Source organism: Pyrus communis, chromosome 13 (genome assembly GCF_963583255.1).
Source record: "Pyrus communis chromosome 13, drPyrComm1.1, whole genome shotgun sequence".
NCBI lineage: Eukaryota > Viridiplantae > Streptophyta > Magnoliopsida > Rosales > Rosaceae > Pyrus > Pyrus communis.
In genome coordinates, this window is record NC_084815.1 from 23696837 (window position 1) to 23720762 (window position 23926).

At 38.9% G+C, this 23926-nt stretch overlaps 4 protein-coding genes and 1 pseudogene across 4 annotated transcripts; 2 read left to right on the forward strand and 3 right to left on the reverse strand.

The window, feature by feature from the left end:
• The first annotated feature begins 255 nt into the window (after nucleotides 1-255).
• LOC137712897 (histone deacetylase 5-like) lies at nucleotides 256-4967 on the forward strand. The gene is made up of 14 exons (XM_068452083.1): nucleotides 256-539; nucleotides 944-1145; nucleotides 1430-1576; nucleotides 1722-1834; nucleotides 2167-2378; nucleotides 2534-2598; nucleotides 2679-2849; nucleotides 2997-3083; nucleotides 3247-3382; nucleotides 3461-3582; nucleotides 3803-3996; nucleotides 4149-4281; nucleotides 4370-4434; nucleotides 4574-4967. The coding sequence occupies exons 1-14, from the start codon at nucleotides 352-354 to the stop codon at nucleotides 4740-4742; spliced, it is 2004 nt and encodes a 667-aa protein (XP_068308184.1). The 5' UTR covers nucleotides 256-351; the 3' UTR covers nucleotides 4743-4967.
• Nucleotides 4968-5516: 549 nt separating this feature from the next.
• Nucleotides 5517-8600, reverse strand: LOC137713417 (DNAJ protein JJJ1 homolog; annotated as a pseudogene).
• Nucleotides 8601-9309: 709 nt separating this feature from the next.
• Nucleotides 9310-12436, reverse strand: LOC137713738 (phosphoserine phosphatase, chloroplastic-like). Its single transcript, XM_068453081.1, has 7 exons — nucleotides 12054-12436; nucleotides 11600-11732; nucleotides 11412-11519; nucleotides 10400-10493; nucleotides 10104-10253; nucleotides 9975-10028; nucleotides 9310-9734 (listed from the first exon to the last, which is right to left on the reverse strand). Exons 1-7 carry the CDS (start codon nucleotides 12283-12285, stop codon nucleotides 9609-9611), a joined length of 897 nt encoding a protein of 298 aa, XP_068309182.1. The 5' UTR covers nucleotides 12286-12436; the 3' UTR covers nucleotides 9310-9608.
• Nucleotides 12437-14401: 1965 nt separating this feature from the next.
• On the forward strand, nucleotides 14402-19348 carry LOC137713065 (respiratory burst oxidase homolog protein A-like). The gene is made up of 14 exons (XM_068452307.1): nucleotides 14402-15005; nucleotides 15532-15688; nucleotides 15817-15865; nucleotides 16022-16135; nucleotides 16233-16646; nucleotides 16844-17230; nucleotides 17325-17420; nucleotides 17533-17648; nucleotides 17761-17863; nucleotides 17967-18149; nucleotides 18269-18400; nucleotides 18527-18655; nucleotides 19052-19142; nucleotides 19228-19348. Exons 1-14 carry the CDS (start codon nucleotides 14654-14656, stop codon nucleotides 19335-19337), a joined length of 2433 nt encoding a protein of 810 aa, XP_068308408.1. The 5' UTR covers nucleotides 14402-14653; the 3' UTR covers nucleotides 19338-19348.
• Nucleotides 19349-19444: 96 nt separating this feature from the next.
• On the reverse strand, nucleotides 19445-22893 carry LOC137713064 (ATP synthase subunit gamma, mitochondrial-like). The gene is made up of 9 exons (XM_068452305.1): nucleotides 22637-22893; nucleotides 21990-22033; nucleotides 21743-21895; nucleotides 21313-21426; nucleotides 21093-21220; nucleotides 20437-20559; nucleotides 20227-20346; nucleotides 19937-20058; nucleotides 19445-19793 (listed from the first exon to the last, which is right to left on the reverse strand). Exons 1-9 carry the CDS (start codon nucleotides 22732-22734, stop codon nucleotides 19724-19726), a joined length of 972 nt encoding a protein of 323 aa, XP_068308406.1. The 5' UTR covers nucleotides 22735-22893; the 3' UTR covers nucleotides 19445-19723.
• Nucleotides 22894-23926: the final 1033 nt, after the last annotated feature.

Here is a 23926-nt window from a genome sequence, read left to right on the forward strand (position 1 = left end):
CAAAAGCTTGATTTGTTTATAAAAGTTAAAAAGAAAAGAAAAAGAGAAAAAAAATTCAATGAAAGAAAAAAAGTGAGAAGTTAAAATCGAATACGCATATTGAACCACATTATTGCAAATAGATTATAAGACTAAACTTATATTTGAGTAAATAATATCCATGGTTCAAAGTTAAAAAAATACAAAATAAAAGTAAAAAAGATCGAAAAGCAATTGGCTTTTAATTTCGACGTTTGTGGACGGCGGGTTGGCAGCCTCACTCCTTCCCCTTCCCGCTTTCGTGGTCTCACAGACGCGAGAGAGAGAGAGAGAGAGAGAGAGAGAGAGAGAGAGAGGGAGGAGAGAGAGAGGATGGAGGTTACTGAAGATGTTGACTGTGAGAGCAAGGGTCAGCAGCAGAAGAGGACGAGGAGGGTAGGATTGTTGTACGACGAGAGGATGTGCAAGCACTCCACACCAGACGGCGATCCTCATCCGGAAAACCCCAACCGAATTAAGGCAATCTGGAACAAGCTCCAATCAGCTGCCATTCCCCAGAGGTACACACATTTATACATATGTGTGTGTGTATACACATCAGACATGAGTGTTTGGCTGCTGAGAAAATAACAAGAACAGGGAAAATCAAAGAGAGGAGAAAAGTTTACATGTCTTTGTAATGCTAGTATTCCTTTAGCTCATGAAAGCTCAGTAATTTTGATAGGCTGCTACATTTACTGCTGTGATTTCCATAGAAATCAACTTAATTTCTAGTATTTGGTGTCCAAATGCAATCGTATGTTGTCTTTGAATTTAAGGGAAACTGATTCTCAAAGTTTTTCTAGGTTAAAGTTTTCGTCTTTATGATAACGGGGCCATAATAGAAAATGGGATTTGAGCATAAATAAATTTTGTTTTGTGTATGAAAGATAATTGCTCGGTTTATGTATTTTTTTTCTTTCAGGTGTGTTGTTTTGGAAGCAAAAGAAGCAGAAGACAAGCATATTTTGTCAGTTCACACCAAAAAACATGTTGATCTGATTAGGAATATAAGCTCCAAACAGTTTAATTCACGGAGAAATCGGATTGCGTCGAAATTCAATTCCATATATCTCAATGAAGGATCATCCGAAGCTGCCTACCTTGCCGCGGGATCTGCCATTGAGGTAATTCCTGTTGGCCTGATTTTGTGTTTGTTTGAAGTGCTGAGTAGAATTTCCTTACACAGTGAAAATATGTGAAACTGTTGATTTCTGCTAATATCATGAGTCCTGTCTTCCTCTGAATTCAACCCACGATTTACAATTTTATTGCAGTTTCAAAATCAGTTACAAATGGAGCTATTTTCGCATGTTTCAGATAGTTTCAGTCTAAGTGTGTCTCCTGCAAATAAACTTATGTGTTACATTTCAAATTTTTACAACCTAACTATGGGTGTTTCCTTAAATAGGTGGCGGAAAGAGTTGCCAAAGGCGAACTGGATTCTGCTGTGGCTATCATTAGGCCTCCAGGACATCATGCGGAACAAGACGAAGCTATGGGATTTTGTCTGTACAACAATGTAGCTATTGCAGCAAGTGTCCTTTTAAATGAAAAAGTATGACCTGCCTTGTAGTTATTCAGAAATTAGGACTTAACTTTTGAGCCTTGGAATAATTTTTTTGAAAATTCGACTTTGTTTTCCGCATTTATTAAGTAAGTTGTCACCTAAGGGCATCATATTCATACTTTCTAATTGACAGCCAGAATTGGGTATCAACAAAATTTTGATCGTTGACTGGGATGTGCATCATGGTAACGGTACTCAAAAGATGTTCTGGAAGGATCCTCGTGTTTTATTCTTCTCTGTTCATAGGTATGCCAGAATTTTGAATTGATAATTGTTCTTTTCCTTGATCATTAAAGCCTATGTTTAACATAAACAAAGTTGAAGTTAGATTCCATCATGTAGTATTTTGTTAAGATGTGCTGCTTGGGGATCCCTTGATTTTTCTTGAATTTAAGTTTTTTACAAGGTCATTTTTTTACACTTTTCAAGGATTCTGTGACTTTAAAATTTCTAGCTTTTATCATTGTATCAAAAGTTATCTCATTGGAGCTTGTAGCATCTAACTTGTTTGGTTGACTTGTCTTGCATAAGATCAAAGTTCCTAGTTCTGATGACAGTATGGTGCTGGGTTTTTTCAGGCATGAGTTTGGAAGTTTTTATCCAGCTAATGATGACGGTTTCTATACTATGATTGGAGAAGGAGCAGGCGCAGGATACAACATTAATGTCCCCTGGGAAAAAGCCGGGTGTGGGGATGCAGACTATTTTGCCGTTTGGGACCATATTTTGGTTCATGTTGCCAAGGAGTTTAATCCCGATTTAATTATAGTCTCTGCAGGATTTGATGCAGGTTGGTGGGCTAACTTTCTCTGTTTAATGCAGGTTGCAGAATGAGTTTTCATTTTGTTGTTGTGGAAATTTTTGGTTGTGGTAGTAGTGTAGTACACATCTTCAATATCTATTTAAGTAAGATAATTTGTTTTTTCCACAAATTTGTTGAAACAGCTGCTGGTGATCCTCTAGGGGGTTGTCGTGTCACACCATATGGATACGCAGTTTTGTTGAAAAAGGTCGTTTTACAGTTTCTCTTTTCTCATTAAGGTGGCCGTGATTATTGTATCATTTTTGACATAATTTTATTGTCTTTCAGTTGATGAGTTTTGCGAATGGAAAAATCATGTTGGCTTTAGAAGGAGGATACAATCTCAAGTCTATTGCAAATTCAACTCTTTCTTGTGTTAAAGTTCTGCTGGACGACAATCCTATACATGGGTCTTCAGATGCATACCCATTTGAGTCTACATGGCGTGTGATAAAAGCGGTATATTAACATTTTGTACCTTTTTGTTTTAATACTTTTCCTATACTTTCTGTTGGGTTATCCATTTCTCCTTGTATTCATTCTACCTGATTTTTATTTACTGTGAGTCAATTCTTTGTTTCTTTAATGCATATGTATTTTTTCCAGGTTCGCCGGAAACTAAGTGCTTTCTGGCCATCACTTGCAGATGAATTACCAGAGACGCTAACCAATCAAACAGCTCCTCCAGCTTCGGTACGTTTCCTTTTCTCTTATCAGTACTTTGTTGTTTATTGCTTCTGGTTGGGTAGTCAATAGTTCTATTTGATCACTCGATTATCTCAAGACTCTCAGTACTCGGCATCTATTTCTTTTCTTCGCCACAAACATTGCTGGGATACTTGTTTTGCAATTGTAGTATATTCTCACCTCAAGCTCTGATTCTGAAGCGGAGGACAACGAAGGTCCAAATGTCATACCTAAACATCTTGAGGAGGTTTTTCAAGATGTTATAGAGCCCTTCTCGAAGTTGAAAGTTGATGAAAGTATTCAAGGTAAATTGATAACTGAGATTTAGGAAATGATTTCACTATTTGTGTTAGTTTATATGATGAGCTGTTAACTTAATCCAGATCATGTGGCAAGTAATTCTTGCATCTGGAGATCAGAGCTCTCAAAGGTTGAGATTTGGTATGCCGCTTTTGGATCAAATCTGTGTCTAAAAAGATTTCTCTGCTATATTGAAGGTGGACAGGTAATATGCAACCCAAAAACTTTTATCTAATATCGGTGTTGAATATGAAACAGACTAAGCATATTATGAGCTTCAGTATTTCACTGCAGCGGTTTTGGTTTTAAGCTTATAGTATCATGGATATTAGATAATTAATACTGTGATACTGCTCTTCTTTTCCCTCGTCTCCGCTTTTCTTCCCACCATACACTCCTGTTGACATCCGCAAGATGATTTTCAGATGGAAGGTATGAAAAGGCCATATCTTGGTTGTGCGGACAAGACTCCCCCAAAGGAGATTATGTGGAAGACCTTCCCTCATCGCTTGTTCTTTGGTTGTGAATCTACACTTACATGGGGTCCTGGAGGAGTAGCTTTCCTTAATCCCGAAAGCAACATCCAGGATAAGACTTATATGTGCCTGTATAGAATTACGTATGTTTTCTTGTCATGCAAATCAGTCCTATTGTTTTAACTGCTGCTTTCTGTATAAATCATTTTCTTTTCAAACATCACACTTAAAAAATTGATTCTCCAATTGCCTGAATCCAGCATAGTTGTGTTTTAATCTCAGTTTTCTCTGGCAGGCTTGAGCAGTTTAACGATGTAATAGTCCAGGAAAACGTTGCAAGTTTTCCTATGAACTCTCCTTTGTTTGACTTGGCTGGTTTAGACTCAGTCATTAGTGAGGAGCCTCATTCTCTACAGGTTCAACTAAAGGTAGCGGAACTTGATAAGCCTCCTCGTTTTAGAATGATTATACATAACTGTTACACTTACGCTGTTGATGTGCTCAATTTTGTTTCAGAAGTGTTGGTACGGTAATGTTATCTACTTGGGCAAGGAGCATGCTATTCCGATACTAACAATGACGTATGCATCAAAGATTCTCTTTCATTTTTCTGTTTTCCTTTTTGTCAGAGGTGTTCTTGTCGATTTACTCGTGAAATCTGTATGCGTACGTAGTGAAGAACTCAATCCCTTTGGTCGGCTTTCATTTAATAATGTGCAGGTGTGCAAAATCACAAATGGAGGGCTTCAAATCCGGGGAGATTCCCTTGTGTGCTCCGGCCAAAAATTATGTCAACACAATCGCGAGGGGCTTGGTGGAAGGAAAACAACTTTCGCAGGAGGCAGCTATGGCTTACTTACAAAAAGCTTCTGTTAACCCATGGGGATGACAACTTTTCATCCTTGCAGCGTTTGTATACTAGCTCATTTGTATTAATTCCTTATGCCGGAAACGGCAATTTATGGCCTCCTTAAGACCAAACTTGTAATGTGGTTAAGATGTTCTAGGCGTTGATATTGATACAGTAGTTAGCACCTTGAACATTTGAAATGGATCATATTAGTCTCTCTGCCTCTTAAGCAGATTATCAAAGTAAGACTATCATTTATTATTACTGTTCGGACAATTTTTTTTTTTTTCAAGAACTCAACTTTTAAAGATATAAAGCTCAAAATATGACCACTTTTGCCTTTTGATTCGTTAATTTTGCAGTGTTTGGGTCCAAAGGTGCAATACAGTTTATTGCAGGGTGTGGCGAAGAAGTTGGCTAGTAGTATTTCAGGGGAAGCAAACTAAATGTCTGCCTGCAAACAAGAAGAAAGGTTTTCCCAAAAAATGACAGGGCCAAGTTTTTTCCAATGGTTTTGAGATATCTTCTGGATTTGCTGACCAAATTATCCTCCAAAAACTGTTAAAAGGTTTTGGCGACAGAAAAAATTGTCGCCTAATTATTTGAACTGTCGTTAAAAATGTTTTTATCGACGACTAACACACCGTCGCTAATACTTGGTCACTAAAGATAGTTTTAGCAGCCTTCAAAACCGCCGCTAATAGTTTTTTTAGAAACGGTTAAAAAACCGCTGCTAAAAACATTTTTAGCAACGTTAAAAAAACCGCCGCTAAAAATCGGAGAGGTAGTACATGCCATCCTGATAAAAATTAGTAGAACTGCTTCAACAAACACATCACTAAATCCTTTTACCAACTCTGTATGCGTATCCATATTACATCAAAACATCTAGAACACTACCAAATTACATGACATCATGTTCGCAACACTTGACGAACTGGGAAAAAGTTTTCGTATAAGCCACCCCTTAAGAAGGTTATCCCGTTTTCTGCAAGGAACTTCATTTCCACAAATACAAGGGCCGAACTTTGTCTGTGCACCTTCAGTCGTCCGTCCATGCGTTCCGCATTGCATCCAGCCAGCCGTTGTACCTAAAGTTCACGATATTAGATGGAAATCCGAAAAACTGTTTGCTATCGACTCTGACATTCGTAGCATGAGAAACAGAACAGTAGACAAATTTAAGGCAAATACAACGCCCACTAAATAAATTTCAACTTGGAATGACAGCCACCGTGAACTTCCCAAAGACGTTACTAAATCTACATGGTTGCCCATAATCATTCTTGTGCCAAATTATCTTGCCCAAAATACTACTACTCGGAACACTAAACGTTCTACATCTACGTTTAATTCTGCCTTATGTTATACCCACTGCACATGAAATCATCATCTTAAACGCTTAAACAACATTCCAAAAGAATCCAACAAAAATTTCTAACCTCCCAAACACATGTTTGCTAGATAAACCGCTCATATTTGAAAACAAAAAATGCCATTTTCTGAACATACAAGTTGCAATTTGACAAGAACTAAAATGTTAGGCAATTTCATTCCTTTTGGGTGCACACATAGTTGAATTCACAAAGCTATGAACCAAACAGGGTGACAGCTTTGGATACGTACCCTTTATGATAAAAGAGGGTCCTTGTACTTGTATCTGATTACCAAAAAGAATGGAATGCTTCCTGCAGAGATCTTTGACTATTTCTGTAACTTAAAAAAATGAATGAATCGCCGCCAACCAATGTCGCCATACTCTTTCTATGGCTGATAATTTAATCACATCATGTTAATATTCAGCAACTGTTCCCTCATCGATATTTCAACTTTGCATGGCCGGTGTCACCCAAATGCATATGTAACTTGTTTCTGTCATGATAAAACCATCCAAATACAACTGATCAGAATCTAATATTATCTATAGCAGCAGTGCATAAATGCCAGTCAGATGTCAATGCAGATCAACCAGGAGTGGAAGCAATGAATTGCATCAGAAGAAATATAATTACCTTGATTCGAACTCCGCTCCACATGTATCACATGCGTTGCTAGTATTCTTCAATGCTCCCTGCTTTGGGATATAGCATCAATTAGTGAACGGAACAAAGCAAGCATGAGCAACAAAGAAGCTTTTTAAAAGGATCATACCATACGCGCAGTTAGGAAATAAGCATTCAATCTAAGTTTCACGTTTACAAACTCAACAAGCCAGTGGATTATACACATTATGGTATTTCATGAAGCATAAAAAGCAAGGACTTTACCTTAGATTTCTTCCCATTAGATGAGTTCTTTAATTTGTCGTTCGCCTCTTTCTTTGCTTTCTCTTTCTTATCGACGGCTTTGCTTGAGCTCTTCTTCTTTCGTGCTATCTGTTCATCCCCTTGATCATTACTCTCATTTTCCACAACGGAATGAGATGTGGATTCCTTCATATTTGAATTATCTTGTTCATTACTCTCGTCACTCTGACCACCGCTGTTTCCACTTTTATCAACATTATTAGCTTCACCACCACTCTTCTTACCCCTCTCTTTCCTCGCACCTCCTTTCCTTCCTGCGCTCTTCCGGTTATTATATTCCATGAACCCCGTGTCATCGTCATCCTTCTCCGCACGAATATCGGTCACCAAGATATCCTCACGCTCGACCCAAAAGGCTGCATTTTTCTTACTCTTTCGCCCAGTCACCATTGCTTCAAGAACACCCAATTCATCTTCATCACCATCCAACTCAAGTGCCTCGTCAACCTTTTCGCTCCCATTTTCAGCACCAAATTCATGCAACTCATCCTCCTGATCACTCACTCCTGCCCCATCTTCCTCCTCCCCAATCTTCAACCCCTCTCTAATCTCCTGACCTAATTCATCAACATCGTCAAGCTCACCCCTTTCTTCACCCTCTCCCTCCAAAACCTCTTCATCATCAAGTTCAAGATCTTCTTCTCCAATCGACTCCCGATACTCTGCAACCTTATCTCGATGCTTCTTCGACTGCTCGTGATTCTTCCACTGCTTCTCACTCTTAAACTTCTTCCCACACACTACACAACACAATTCCTCCTCCACTTTCGCCCCCTCCGGCTTCTCATACGCCATAGCCCTCTCCAATTTCTCCTTCTCCAACTTCTTCTTCCTCTCTCTCTCTCCTCCTCCCTCTTCCTCACCCTCACCTCCTCCTTCTTCAGCATCATATCAATCACCCTCTTATCCCTCTTCTTCACAAAATCCGCCAACCCCCGCACCGTCTCGTTGAACTCTCTCTTTGCCTTCTTCCTCTCCTTCTTGTTCTCCTCCTCCATCAACCTCCTCGCCTTCCGGTTCGGACCGGCCATCACGTCATACTTGTCCTCCCAGCAAAAATCCATCACCGTACAAAACCCTGCCCAGTAGTTATAAAACGCGGTGACCTGCACGTACGGACTCTCTAAATTCCCCATCGCCGGAGCTTCAGGCACGGTGTCCAACCCTAACCCTAATCTCCTAGCAAAATTGAGCTCGTTGGCGTAGATTTTGTTGAAGACATCAGAATATACCTTATAAAATCCGCGGCCGGAGTCGGATTAGCCGGAGAAGACGGTTGTGGAGAAGAATGAGAAGAGATCGGGGATGCCCGAGCCGGAGCTCGACGCGGCCGATCTGCGATCGGAGAAGAGGATTTGGGAGCGGTGAGAGTCGTACCAAGCTCGCTCTTTGGGGTCGGAGAGAACCTCGTAGGCATGGGCCAGCTCCTGGAACTGGGCTGTGGCTTCGGACTGGGACAAGCCGGACTGGACTAGCTTGTCCCGGTGGCGCTGAAAAGCAAGCTTCCTGTAAGCCGACCGGATCTCGTCGGCGGAGCAGTCGCGGGGACCTAAACCCTCGCAGTGGCACCGCCTTTCCGACGCCGCCATGTTTTTTCAGTTGTTTGCCCCAAATTATGGGATTTTGACAGCTGAGATTAGGACACGGATTACATACAGGAATAGGATCCACTCCGGATCCTCACTGGGGATTTGGAGGATCAATCAATCGTATCCGTTCATTGTATATTATACGGTTATAACTTATTTAAAATTTAAAATTTAAAATTGAATATAAATAGTATTTAACAAAAACTGACCGCACAATATACGATGAATAGACACGATTGATTGATTTCCTGAATCCACACAAAGAGAATCCGAAGAGGATCCTTGCCCTTACATAAAAGTCCCGCTGAGATTAGGATTGTATGAACTCAAGGGCTCCAAGAAGGCCCCAAATAATAATGCATAACAATTTACACGATACGAGTATATTTGATTTGATTTATTCTTATAGGTTGATTTATATCCATCCTCACCCATTTAGGCTTTACTCTTTCTTAATTTTTATTCTTTTTAATTTTTTGCTTTTTTTTATTTGTTATTTTCATGGTATGTTATTTTATTTTAATTCGTTTTCTGAGTTTCTTCACTCATTTTCCACTCATGAAAGAGGACATTAACTCACAACACCTATATTCAAAGATTACATTGATCGATTTTTTATTTTAAGAACCATCTTGATTAAACGGATCAATTCTAGGGATGATTTGGAAAAAAAAAAAAACATATGTTATAAACACTTACAGATTACTTGACGTTCATTCTCCGTGATGCGTAAAGATGGATTTATTTTACAGGAATTCAATGTATCAATACTCCAATAACTATTACAAACATTAACCTTAGCATCTGTTATGTAGTACTTTCCAATTCATACAATACAATCCATTCAAACGGCTTCCTACAAAACACCCAAATACACACTTCCTTGTTCATCTTCCAATGAGTTTGACACGCCGGAAAGCATGTCACGGCGTACAGATTACAAGAATGCAGCAGCGCAGGCAGCGAACGGAGGAACAATAGTACAAAGTACAGAACAATATCGTGCTGAATTATTCCATGGAACTTATCAAGTCTTGAAGATTAAGAACAAGCCAATCAGCCTTTGCAGCAACAGCCTCGCGTAGTTGAACACCAGCGTAGCAGATGAACAAGTCAGCACCTCCGGGTTGGCGTGCCTGGATACAGGGACAAATGGTAGTAGATGAGAGGCACACCATTTGACTAGCTTCGCCAACGAGCCTGAAGGAGTCAGCTTTAAGTGACAGATCGTACATGAAATGCTCCCGATCCTTCCTTTCAAGGCTCGCTGAGCGGGATAATGTTTTAGCTGTAACATTTAGTAGTGTGCGAGAGGCAGAAAACAGAAACACAATTTGCGTCAAGATTAAAGTTTGGACGTTTGAGTGAATTATTACCTCAAGATCAGTCGCGCCATCCCCGATCATGACTAGTTCCTTGTAATTGTGAGCCTGGAAAACCAGTTTTAATCAGCTTAAGCAACATACTCGACAACTAAAACATTGAGCAAACCGGTACAAACCAACCTTCCTTATCTGTTGCACTGCGGTGGCTTTTCCACCACTCCTTGAAGTGGGCTCGTTTTTGTCAAACCCCAGAAACTCTCCAGAAGTTCCAAACAGTAGTTGATTAGCAAACACGTTTTCAGTTGGTATATCAAGAATCGCCGCCACAGGCTTCAGAAGAAATTACTTAGTATTACACATTGTCGGTTTATTCTCCATCACACGTTACTTCACTATGCTATATACTGCCATGATAAATGAGATAAAGCGAAGTAGCAAAATAGCAAAGACACTCGTTAAGTTATTCAGCTGCATACTTTGATCATTTGACGGAAGCCTCCAGAGACCAGGTAAACGTCGGTGCCATTAGCCTTCAGCTTCTTGACTAACTCGACTATGCCAGGAGAAAGCCTACATAGAATTTACACCATGACTAGATTCAGAAGATTTTCGGTCATCAAATTGCCAAAAGTACAAATAATAAGCAGACCCTAAATCACTTCATTTCTATGCTTTACCGATATCCCTAGAAGTAAGTAACTATTAGGAAATCATTATTTGGCTTAACAATCCAGAAGCAATCTTTGTTGTCGATAACACAGTTTAGAAGCCATCTTATATTGGAAAATTAGGCCATTATACTCAATGGCTTTGCTTGAAAGAAGTACGCCGAAACTTTTACTCAACTTCAGAATTCCAGATCGAGGACAGTTACAACCTACAATTCTCTCCCTCCCTCTGTCACTCTCTAATTGCCGGGTTTTTATGTCCATTTTCAGAAACCTGAGAATACGTTCTGTGCACAAGAAATCTTCAAACAGTGCGACAGAAGATTTCAAGTAAAAACTTTTCATGTATAGATATGATAGGCATGGCAATTGACATTTTCCCAAGCTGACAATGTTATAATATAAATAAATAGACGGAGGGGAACAATAGAAGCAATGGATAGGATAGCCCGGTACAATGCAGGCGCATACTATGAAGACAAACTTTAATAGCACGTAATAGAATCTACTTAACCAAATGATGTGTTTGTTTGCTGCAAAGCAGCGGCTCACAGCAGATATGAAAGAAAATAATCCAGGATTGCAAGTTGCCCTATTCTTTATATGATATCATGTGAAATCTCGCATCCATCTTTTGTTAATAATCGCAATATTTTCATCTAAAACTAGTCCTAACTTGTGTTTTCACGGTCTAAAAAAGCTCTATAAGTTTAACAAGACTCAAAGGCATGCCCAAATTAAGCAAACAAGAAGGCAACATAAACTAAAGATAATTAAAACGAAGCCGGCATGCAGTCAAGACAATTTAGAGTCATCATACTTTGGGGGTTTCTTTTCGAGAAAATCTTGGACTTGAGACAGGGAAGGATTGAACAAAGATAGTCTAGCAGCCAAAGCCTCCTCAAAAGGTACTGAACCACCCATTGCCCTGCCAAGGATGAGAACTGCAGTCAGCCGAAAATCCTAGAGTACGGAGCAAATGAAAGGAATTCCAGTAACAACTCTAACCTAGCAGTCCATTCTGCAACAGCCTTTCCAGCTCCACAGTGTTCTGCAAGTTCATCAATGCCCTCATCCAGGCAAACCGTGCTATCCACATCGAAGCATACCGCATCAGCACTTCTCCATAAATCAAGAACCTCTATAGACATTAAAATAACAACCATCACCCAAGGCCATATGACTCTGAACGTCTCGAGACTTGAACTTTACTTAGCTCTTTATTTTTCTTAAATCTCAACGGCTCAATCGACAAGCTCATACTCAATTGTTCTCCATCATTTGAACATCAACTTCATACTTAACTTTATGGTCACACTTTCTACCAATTAAACATAATTTCACAAAGAAAAGTTTTCCGCTCCCACAAATCAAACTTACCATATTCGATTCGCATTTTTTTCCTCAAACCAATTAACCCCGTATGCAAATACAAGTTCCCAGATTCAATCAACCACATTACCTTTGGATGGTAGCCTGTTGTCAAAGGGGCTCAATGTGGCTTCTAATGGTTGAGCTGAAGCACCAATCGAGTTCCGTAATTTGGGATGTTGTCTCATTCCAACTTGACCTCTATTTCGATACAAACGTCTTGTACATTGCACTGAAGATGCAGAAACAAAAGAAAGTTGCTTTTGCCTCAAATGAATACGAACTGGGGTGACTCGCGATGATGCAACCACCAATCCCTCCATGAAAATCTGCTCCCAACAAATCAACAAGCAATGATCATAAAGAAATATCCTTCAAAAACCAATCACAAATGCTCCAACCCAATTCTCTGGACGCACAAGTTAAGAAAATGAAAAAATAAAGATGTTAAATTTAAACAAAATTAGGGGGAAAACGAAAGCATGCCCACGTACAAAATGCATAAAAACGAAAACTTGATTACAAAAATCTAAAGAAAATGTTTCTTTCAGTATTTTCTCGGGAAACAAACAGAGAGAAGATTATGCTAAAGCAGTCTCAAACCAAAACTTGAAGACATAAATGGATAAGAACACAAAAAGGGTAATTGAAAATTACTGTTCTTGCTTGGTTTCTGAGATCCCTGTTTAGCTGTTGATTTTTCTGTAGCTCCTTCCTTCCGACCTTTTCAATGGTTGGTGGGAATCTCTGTTTTGTTTGTCTATGTATTTTATATTTTTTTTGGTATGGGATGTTAGGTGCCTGTGAGTTTAGCCCAATGTTAGTGCGTCAGGACCCAGCCCAACATAGGTTCACAAGATGGGTCAACCCAGTCCAACTTTATTTGTGATTCCGATTCTCAACGGGAGAGGGCTCGTTTGATTCTGTTTTTTTTTTTTTTTGAAGTACTTCTGCTTATGAGTGTTTTTGCTATAAGTATTTTCATTAGACACACGTTGAAATTTTTATTAGAAGCCAAAGTATTTCATAAAAATCACTTGATTATATGAACCAAACCGTACAATTAAGGGGTTTTTTTTTAATTTTTTTATTTTTTGTAAAAAAAAGAAAGGGTTAATTTTAGTTTTTTATCTTCTTTAATTCATTCGATCCGACGGCAAGAAATTGAGAAAAGTGTGTAGAAAGTAAAAAAATGTATGTATATAGCATCACCCAAAAGAAAATAGATATTTTGAATGAACAAACTACAATTAAGTCACATCCTAATCTACCATGAGTTATATGAGCATGATCTTGGTCTAATACACGACTTCAAGTAGTGCAACAATTAGGTGCACTGATAAATGCTCTTAATCACTTAAGCGACAAACCTTATACTCAACATCGAATAATCTTTAGTTAATGACTAAAATTAGCAAATCCCATCTGGTTGGTTGAAGTGGAAACTTGATGTTGCAAAGTGCAAAGTAGAATTCTATCAATATCATATAGTTGATTGATCAAGTAATGTCGCTAATTGTTTGCCTAATTCTGAAAATAAATAAATAAAAAAGAAAATTAATGAAAATGACTTGAAAACTTTGAGTTTTAATCAAAATAACAAAAATGTGTTGTAAGTGAATAGTACGATGAGTGACTTTTTATAGTAAAAATAAACAGTATCGGGAGTGTTTCGTTAAAACTAAAAAGTCTACGTAACCAGCACACCCTTTGTCCTTTATCCACAAAATATAACCCATATAAGGCATGCAATGCACAAGTCCAAATTAATGGAGTAGAAGGAAGCTGCTAGGCAAACATGACCTGTTATAACCAATTATTCTCCAAATCCCTTTCTTGCATGGTGAATCATGCCATTTTCATATGTATTTGGTGAGAAAAACTCGCACAGTGGATAGAGAAGACGATCGGACACTTTCATAAAAAATTGATTTCCATTAAGTTTGATTATTATCCGACCTCACGTAAAAACAACTCTCAATACACACACCATTGCATATTTTGTGACCGAATTAAGTTATCCTACTAAATAGTCTCTCTTATTCGAATAAGGTTGATGTGAAATTTAACCTTATTCCCTCTCTCTCTCTCTCTCGTATCACAACCTTTTCACTAGTCTTACCTGCTCTTTCTCTCTCTCACTTCCTTTTCGCTCCTAACCTTTCAACCCCTAACAAAACCTCTCTCTCTCTCTCTCTCTCACTTGCTCAACTTTCTCACTCAACCACCACCAAAGTTCCAAGAAACCAAAAACTAGAACACAAAACCAGTTAAACAAGAATTCTTAGCTAATTAGCTTGTGCAAACCAAACAAAACAAAATAAATGAGGCCACTCTCTTCTCCTTCCATCCCAAAAAACTTGCACCTTTCAAACAAGTTATAAGCACTCCACCCATCGATCTTCATTTCCTTCCAGAAAAAGAAAAAAAAACTAAAACTCTCCCACCTCACACAGCAGTCCACATCTCTTTCTTCTCATCAAAACTTTGATCACCGTTCGCTATTTCGGGCTATAACCTCTCTTTCGGTGTCCATATGTTCGCAGTTCGCTAATGCTCCTTCTTATATTTCTTGTATCCTCGAGAATGATATCGCTAGAAGGGATCGTAATAGGGTGGTGATTTGCTAGTTTCTTTTAGTTTTCTCGTGCTTCGACCTGCTTCTACACCGGAAAAAAGAAATACTCACCAATGGAGGAGCATGTAGAGCTTCAAACTGCTCACCAACCCAATGTTTCAGTTATGTCACCATCTTCATCTTCTTGCAGTGCTGGTATTTTCCCTGTGTCTTTCGCTTCGGTTTGGACTGAACCGCATGATAAAACTGGAGTTGTGAACCGGCAGCAACATTATATGGCAGAAAATGGGGAGGCACCGTCCACAGCCGGGTCAGCCAATGAGATTGAATGGCTAAGATTTATTCACATCACGGCCAACGGTGGGATGAAGTGGAAGGATGTAGAGGAGCAGTTCGACCGGCTTGCATTGACCAGACACGGCGTTGAACCGGCTATAAAATCGTCGGATTTTGGTCTGTGCATAGGTGAGCAAGCCTATCAAATAATTATCTTACCCTTGCTACATGTGTTAACGTTTAAAATAGTATGAATGGCTTTTGTCCGCTCTAGTTTTTCCGTTTTGGATTATGTCTTTTGTAGTTCTATTGAGATTCGTGTTTTGTATACGTCTTTAACATAATATTTAACGTTTTTTTAATGAATATTGTTGATTTGATAAAAATAAAAAAGATTTTGCGTTTTACCAATAACCTTTTTTTATGTATATTTTAACGTTTGGCTTGATTCTAATTATTCTTTGCAGAACGTGTTTGTGTTGTTATATCTTGTTTTGTGCACAAAAATGTGATTGCTTTGTTTTTTCCTCTGATTGCTTTGTGTCTTTTGGCCTTAGTTTTATTCGTTTGTTGGGTGGCTGTGTTGGCCTCTTCTGTGTTTAATTAACGCATCAACTGTCACATTATGTGATCGGTAAATATATCAAGTAAGTTGTTACGTATTTCTTGAACAATAGCTCCTTCTTTGATATGTTCCTTGGTTCATGTTTCTTAGGGATGCAACAGTCGCCGGAGTTTGCTAATGAGCTATTAAGGGCTCTAAGAAGAAGAATGGATCAAAATTTCGATATGACAAAATGCGAACTGTATGGTTACTGGTGTCGTATGACTGACCCTCGCTTCGATTCAAGGATACGAATATACTTTGACTTGTAATAATCCTCATTAAAATTTGATCACATGCTTAATTATCTTCGTATTGTGATGCTTAGAGAGCAAGAAATTAAAACCTTTCTTATGTACTTAACTTTTTCTCTAAGGACGTTGTGATTCGTTTCAGGTGTGACAGAAACATGGATGGAAGAGTGACTGAGAAAGACATTAAGCAGGTATTTTTGTGTCACACTGTCATGAAAAGCACTTTTCTAGCCTCGCTGCACGCACACGAGAGGCTTTTTTCTATCACGCGGGCTATGCGTGACTTATAGATGCATCGTTGGTTTCGTGTTTCATGTTTACCGGTTTCCATTTGGGCACTTTTGCAGACCATAACACTAAGTGCTTCTACGAATAAGTTGTCTTTAACTCATGAGGAAGCAGAAGACTATGCTGCATTAGTCATGAAATTGCTTGACACCGAAAACCGGAGTTACATTGAGGTACATACCTTCAATCGTGGAAATCGATTCTCTTTGGAAATTAAATTGTGTTCAAGAACATTTTGTTGCCCTTCTAATGTTTGTCAATGACTTGCAGTTCCCTCAGTTTCGGACTCTCTTCAATGTGATAAGCTTATCAAAAAGCTCATTTTCAACTAATCACTTTTCAATCAGACTTAGTCGTCTACATCGCAGTTTTGATCCAATTGAAGAGCCAAGGTCTAAAACTGAAATTTTATTTCGATCATACTGGCGGCGTGCATGGATAGTTTTGCTTTGGTTGATCATTTGCAGTGCACTTTTCGCTTGGAAATTCACCCAGTATCGCCATAGAGCAGCTTTTCAAGTAATGGGTTACTGCGTATCCACTGCTAAAGGTGCTGCAGAAACCCTGAAGTTCAACATGGCTCTGATTCTCCTTCCTGTTTGCCGTAATACAATCACGTGGCTTCGCAAGAACCGGTCTATAAACTCCATCATTCCGTTTAATGACAACATAAACTTCCACAAAGTAAGTTGGATCCTAGCTTGGTTCTAGTAGCTTAACCCTTTTGAACACCAAAGTAATTGTTATACACTCGTTTTTTGACAAGACGATCTCTTAAACCACTCTCATTTACGGAGAAGGCGATTCGGACTAGCCTTACTAATGTCTGCAAATGTTTCACATTATTAACATGTGTACATTTTTGTGTTGATCATATATAGATGATTGCAGGAGGGATAGTAGTAGGAGTAATCCTACATGGAGGTTCTCACCTTGCTTGTGATTTTCCAAGAATCAGCGACTCGGATCGTATGGTCTTCCGGCAAACAATAGCTGCCCGATTCGGGTACCATCAGCCATCATACTGTGAAATATTGGCTACAAAGGAGGTGGCAACAGGGATTGCAATGGTCGTACTAATGGCCATCGCATTTTCTCTTGCAACAAAATGGCCACGCCGCCAGTCGCCTTCGCTGCCAAAGTCTGTCCGGAATGTCACAGGCTACAACGCCTTCTGGTACTCACACCACCTGTTCATTCCTGTGTACGCATTGCTCATTCTCCACTCCATGTTCCTCTTCCTAACCAACAAAGCAACTGAAAAAACGGTAAGCCTTTTAGTTCATGTGGTAAATTCTGCTTAAACAGATAATGTGTTCGAAATTTTTAGAAAGTTTGTATGTTATGAACTTGGTTAAGCAGACATGGGTGTACATTGCCATTCCAGTTGTATTATACACCGGAGAACGAGTTTTCCGAGCCATAAGATCGGGGTTTTTTGAGGTGGAGATTTTGAAGGTATCTCAAGGAAGTACTTATAAGTTCATCCGTTCACAATCATCGAAATTTACTTCTTTTTAATCACAATTTGATTAGAATTTGCTTCTTTTCGTGTGACTGAATTGTGCAGGCAAGTATTTATCCAGGAAAAGTTTTGTCCCTCAAATTGCAGAAACCAGAAGGTTTTAGGTACCTGAGTGGCATGTACATATTCATCCAATGCCCTCAAATTTCACCGTTTGAATGGTAAGTCTGCATTTGACAAACTCGCTACGAAGAAGCAATCAAAAGGCTTTCTGAAACAATCCCTAGCATGTATGTTGAACTCTGTTTCCCTCTTCCTTGTTCATTGACTCAGGCACCCTTTTTCCTTAACTTCGGGGCCGGAAGATGACTACCTAAGAGTTCATATTCGAACTGCTGGAGACTGGAGTTATCAGATATACAGTCTTTTCCAAGAGGTAAAAACTGGATGGAAAATGGAAGGACTCAACCCGAAATCTCAATTCGGTATTGTGAAAATGGTTGGACATTTCAAACATTTTCCTTCTGAAATTTTTACAGACAACATTATCCGGAGTTGATGGCTATCCGAAGGTACACATTGATGGACCTTATGGTGCTGCCTCTCAAGACCATGTCAAGTATGACATCGTTGTTCTCATCGGTCTAGGCATAGGCGCTACGCCTTTCGTTAGCATCCTTAAAGACGTTGTCAATGCTGCTAAAAAACCACATTGTGATCATGTAAGACTTTCAGGATTTGGTTTGCGTTTGTATTAAGTTGGGAACAATATGGTGTTGATTAGTAGTGAGCCACTAAACCGTCTCTAATATCTTAACAACGCGTAGTTTTTTGAAAATAGAGTGGTTGCAGAAAATGCAGCTCAAGAAAGGCTCCATTGAAAGCCTATCTTTATTGGGTTACAAGAGAACAAGGCTCCTTTGATTGGTTTAGAGACATCATGAAAGAAGTCTCAATCTCAAACCAAAAGCAGGTACAATCCAGACTCCCGTTGATAGCCATTTCGTTTTCAGTTTGGAAAATAACGCACACTTTAAGTCTTACCGTTCTTTAGAAAATGTTGTTCTATGCATTCTAACTGCTTTTGGTGACCCTTCAGTCCGTTGTGGAGATGCACAATTTCTTAACATGTGTGTACCCGGAGGGCGATGCGCGATCGGCTCTAATAAGCACTATACAAGCGTTGCATCACGCGAAAAATGGTACCGATTTTCTCTCCCGGACTCCGGTAAGTACTGCACTACAATCCCTAATCACATTGCTTTCCCCTGCATAATTAGTTAAAGAAGCAATCTGCAGGCTTAAACGTTTGTCTTGAACCCTTTCTTTCTAATTTCTATCCTCTTCTTCTCTTCTGGTGGTAAGAGTTTCCAAACCAGTAGTCTTTGTTTCATCGAATTCCTTTCAATATTTTCTGATACGTAGCGCGAGAGGGGAGTCTCGACTGAGGGGATGGATGGAGGAAGAAGAAGAAGAAGAAGCACCTCCGCTTTCCCTCCTCTTTCTTCCCTAGTCGTTTCATACACTCCTCTTTCTTCCCCAGTCGTTTCATGCACAAAAACAAAAGTTGGAAAAATGTATTCCGATGTCAAAAACATATAACATCTTTCTATGGATGTCTCAGGTACGCACACATTTCGGTCGACCGGACTGGTTCAACATCTTCTCAAAATTAGCAAGGAGACACAAAGAAGAACGGATTGGTGAGAATGCACGTAAATTGTCAGCATAAAAGATTGAAATATTGAATTCCAAACCAATACTACTAAAAACATTGAAATTTGGTGTTTCTTGGGACAGGGGTTTTCTATTGCGGCCCATCATCCGTCGCAAAAGAGCTGGAAAGCATGTGTACCAAATTTTCCACCAAATCCTCCACAAGATTTGTATTCCACAAGGAAAATTATTAGAATTCACACCCATTTTTTTTTTTGCAATTTTTAACCAAAAGGTACAGACGTTTTGTCGAAATGTCGATTGATCATTTTTGTACCAAATCCACCAATTGGATGGTCCGGAAGAACATAATCGGCTTACAAAGTTTAAAATCGCGAACAAAATCTCATTTGGGAAACATTACACGCATGGCTTCGATCGAGGAGAGAATGCAAATATGAATACAAGTTCATGAAATCGAGCATGACAACTCGACCGAAGCTATTGCAGAAACACATTATTGCAAAATAGATCCCAAAAACAATATCAGAGAAGAGAACGCATGAACCTTCCTTCGAAGAAAATTGTGTTTCATGGTTACTTCAAAAACACAATTTTATTTCGCCACCGTCAGATGAACTTAACCCTCCAGTGCTGATGCTCCTGATATAATCTCAATCAATTCGGTGGTAATAGATGCTTGACGAGTTCTGGAACAAGTAACCATATAACCAAGAAAGATCAGTCGTTTATAGTGGAACACGATATTAAAGTCAACAAATAAAAAATAATGTCTACAGTAACGGATTAGCTAGGACTTCAAAGAAATTGGGGGTGGAGAATGAGGGGGGACCTGTTATAAGTGAGTGTAAGGCGATCAAGCATCTCTCCGGCATTTCTGCTTGAGCTGTCCATGGCAGACATCCTTGCTCCTTGCTCACTGCAAGCATTCTCCAACACCGCATTGAACATGACCTGCCAAAAAGTAGTAAAATACAAACATTTATAGAGACGAGCTCAAAAGTGTTAATCATAGGACAATACCCCAATGAATGCAATTTGAGGTTAAGTGTCCAACCAGGTCAGTGGTTTGACCAACAGATACGAAAATACGAGGCCTCTAACCTCAACGAAAGAACTTACACATGAAAATTGGAACTCTGCCAAATTCTGAAGTATCTCCGACTTTGTCTCACCACCTTCAATCTCATAGGAATCTAAGTCACCAAGCTTTCCACCAGCTTCAGATTCTCTCTCTACAATCTGTATGAACATCGTATCAAATGCCCAGTACAACAGAACATGAATATGAATGAAAAAGAGGTAATAATTGAACTGAATCATTCTTATTACCTCGGGAGATAATACTGTTGACACAGTTGGCAGAAATGAGACGACTGACTGAAACTTGTTGAAGACGATTCTGAAGGCATCAAACTCAACATTTTTCAAAATGTCATCAGCTATGACAGATACCTGAGAAGACAAAAGGCACACGCAAATGACAGTAAGAACTTTTACATTTGCTAACTAATAAAATGTATAACTACCACATTAATAACTCTGTTCGTATAAAGCTGGCAAGATAACTCATCAAAAAGAATTTAATAGGCACCAACAAGTATAAAGAACCGTGTGCTCTCATCTCCATCTCATCTCCAAGAGGCTCTTTAAACCTCTTGGAAAGCTAGTTTAGAGAGCCAAACTAAGGAATGTCATCTCCAAGAGACTCTTTAAAGGGCTCTTTAACTTAATTCATGACTCTTTAAAAACCTCTTGGAAAGCTAGTCTAGAGAGCCAAACTGGTTCCCCTATGACTCTAAATGTCATGTATGAAACGCAATTAAACATTGAAAATATGAATGACAATAAAACCAATATGCGGCTAATGTCCCACCAAGGTTGAACAAGTGTGTTCATGGTTCTTTAAGCAAACACCACCGCATAGGTAAGCACATGGGCTCATACCCACAACACAAACATTACTTTCTTTACTCAAACATACTAACCTGGGTGTAGTTCAAAGGATTCTTCTGCAACTCAGTTATGCATAGCTCAATGTCCTTCTTAGAGTCACGAATCAACTGAGCCTTTGCTTTTTCCCCCAAAATGACATATTTTGTCTCTTTTTCAGGACCTACAACAGTTTCAATGGAGAAAAAAAATGTTAATGTGTGTAAAATATAAACTTAACAGACATCAGACTAACAATAAGCTTCCAAGAAATACCAGCGTTCAACTTGTGCAAGGCCTTGCTTATCTTGACTGAGGTAGAGTTAATTCCACCACATAAACCTTTGTCTGAAGAGATGGTAACAATAACATCCTTCTTAACGCTGACGCCTAGCATGAAAAAATAATAATTACACAACGACAATGAGGGAACTTCCGAGAGTATCAACGTGCACAATTAGAAAGCAATGAAAATGGGGCGGGTTGGGGACCAAAGAGTAAAATACACCTCCGTAAAGCACTAGGACTTGGCAAGAGGAACAGTCCATTAAGTAGTCTACAATAAAGAAAAACTGCGGAAAAATTGTTTGCAACTAGATTGAGTATGCTGTCAAAGATGCCACGTCTTTAACAAGAACAAGCAAAATGTAAAGAAAACAAATAACTTATATAAATTGGCCTATGGAGATTATGCTGTTAGACATACTGGGAGTGTCACCAAGAAGTGCTGTGAAAGGCTGCCACAGGCCACGAGAATTTTCAGCTTTAACTTGAATTGCTCGAAGCTTTGAGGCTGCAACCATCTTCATTGCCTTTGTGATTTTCTGGATATTCTTCACACTCTTCATCCGGTTTCTAACTGAATTCACCAAGTATTACAAATGAACCGCATCACCATTTGCAAAGCAGGGAAAACAGAAATAAAAGTGGATATTCATGATGATTGTTCTTACCAATTTGAGTTGAAATTGAGCGCACTCCTAAAGGTACCTGCTCCCTGTGTAACCAAACCAAGTAATTTAGTTGTTGAAAGGCATAAGCAACGGAAAATGATAGCAAGACATACAAGAACATGGAAATGAAATCAAGCTTAGCATAACAAGAAATCCAGAACTATAGTTGACTTTCAGTGATGCACCAAACACATCATCTCCTGCATTTCTCTTGTTAATCTAAACGATATCACTCAGCGCTCTTTAAACGAATTAAAACCAAGCAACATCAATAATTTGCGCTCGCTAAATTCTAATGGCCGTCTTGTGTGAATTAATACTTTCACTTTCAGCCTTCCATACAATCCTAACATCTGCAGTAGTATCCGTTTTACAAAATTCAATTACCTTTGTTGTTCGTCAAAAATTTTCAGGAATGTTCAAGGTTCTCACTTTCCACAAACAAATTGAATCACTCCCAAATTTAAGCTGATCTTTCATTTCTTCACACATATATTTAAAAAAATCCATCCTAAATTAGATTTTCTTTTATCTATTACTCAATTTTTCTCGGCATCCAAACAGACGGCTATGAACAAGTATAATGCAAGCAAAATGATAAGAATTAAAAATAAATAAAAAACGGCAGATTTGGTTAGAGAATGTACTCGGCTGGGATGATGGAGGATCGGACGGCGGCCATCGGATGGGGAGAGATCAAAGGGGCGAAACGCCTCCCTTCTCGTCTGAGAGCAGCCATCGCCATGTATTTGGGGATTGGTGGTGATCGGAGATTGGAAACCCTGGAAACTGTTTGTTCGGATCCAATGCCAAATAGAGCTGCGAGCTCTCTCAGGTGGGCGTTTTTCACTTTCTCTCGCTTCGTTGATAGCAGGAGGCAATGTGCGTGCAAGGTTGAGGTATCAAACGACGTCGTATTTTGCGTATTGCTGAGCGCAGTGTAGACGGCTAACCCAATTAAGAAAGGAAAAGGTTCACGGTTTGGCCCACCGATAGGCCCGGCCTGTCCAATCTAAAAACTGGTGACAAATCACGATTATCCACTATTTTCGGGGGTCGGGAAGACTCACAGAGACATTTCAGCCTTCCCCTGGCCACACGTTTGGCTTCCACACCATCAGTGAGTTTCAAACCCAAGACCTCCAGTTTTAGTTTGAAGGAAGTCTTGCAATCCGTCTTTTATCACAGAGCCACCAGCTCGTGGTTGTGTAACATAATTTAAATTTTTATTGCTTTCGTATTGTTATTTACGGCAGCCTTCTTGCTTTCTTTCATTTGAGTTCAAATTTCTCTTCTCATAAGGCTATCGTAATATCAAATATTGCTTGTAAGAAAACTGTCTAATAAAAACTTAAGTAGCAACAATTATATGTGTTTTGTATATGAAACACTTTTAAGTGTTTTTTTTTTTAAGATTCACTTGCATTTTTACTAAAGATTTGTTTCAAAACATTTTCACAAAGAAAAACTTTCAACCGTTTTAAACACAATTTCAAAAATATTTTATTTCAAAAATCGAGAAAATCGTATCATGCACTGATCCCTTTGTAACTTTTACAAAAAGGGGATAAAAAAACAATGATTTAATATACGACATTGAGATGAGAGAATCTAACTTACAACTTGCAAACAATCGAACTCATCTCCATCAAAGTGGATAGGAATGCAAAGAGAAATCATGGAATCTTCACCCTACAATTGGGCAGAAGTAATATGTAAAAATTAGAAAATTCATGAGACTTACCTACACTGTCACGATGTCACTGTGACGTCATGACAATTGATAATACGATATGATATGTAAGGTTTAAATGAGAATATTAAAATAACAGTGTTTTAAGCCAATCATGCGTTACTACGTAAAAAATTGAAATACGTGAACGTTTTATTAATCCAGAATTTAACATATGAGGTTTTCGAGGAGAAATTTTCAGTGT

Bases quoted from the DNA above. Each gene is read 5' to 3' on its own strand.
- LOC137712897 (XM_068452083.1), top strand. From the start codon at position 352: ATGGAGGTTACTGAAGATGTTGACTGTGAGAGCAAGGGTCAGCAGCAG. The intron at 2,379-2,533 runs GTTGGTGGGCTA...TTGTTGAAACAG, and splicing joins CTCTGCAGGATTTGATGCAG to CTGCTGGTGATCCTCTAGGG. The intron at 3,997-4,148 runs GTATGTTTTCTT...TTTCTCTGGCAG, and splicing joins ATGTGCCTGTATAGAATTAC to GCTTGAGCAGTTTAACGATG.
- LOC137713738 (XM_068453081.1), bottom strand. From the start codon at position 12,285: ATGGAGGGATTGGTGGTTGCATCATCGCGAGTCACCCCAGTTCGTATT. The intron at 11,733-12,053 runs GTAATGTGGTTG...TAATGTCTATAG, and splicing joins CAACAGGCTACCATCCAAAG to AGGTTCTTGATTTATGGAGA. The intron at 10,494-11,411 runs GTATGATGACTC...AATTCTATGTAG, and splicing joins CTCGAAAAGAAACCCCCAAA to GCTTTCTCCTGGCATAGTCG.
- LOC137713065 (XM_068452307.1), top strand. From the start codon at position 14,654: ATGGAGGAGCATGTAGAGCTTCAAACTGCTCACCAACCCAATGTTTCA. The intron at 15,006-15,531 runs GTGAGCAAGCCT...CATGTTTCTTAG, and splicing joins GGATTTTGGTCTGTGCATAG to GGATGCAACAGTCGCCGGAG. The intron at 18,150-18,268 runs GTAAGACTTTCA...TTTTGAAAATAG, and splicing joins AAAAACCACATTGTGATCAT to AGTGGTTGCAGAAAATGCAG.
- LOC137713064 (XM_068452305.1), bottom strand. From the start codon at position 22,734: ATGGCGATGGCTGCTCTCAGACGAGAAGGGAGGCGTTTCGCCCCTTTG. The intron at 21,896-21,989 runs GTAAGAACAATC...TGGTGAATTCAG, and splicing joins CTCAATTTCAACTCAAATTG to TTAGAAACCGGATGAAGAGT. The intron at 21,427-21,742 runs GTATGTCTAACA...TTTTCATGCTAG, and splicing joins ACTTCTTGGTGACACTCCCA to GCGTCAGCGTTAAGAAGGAT.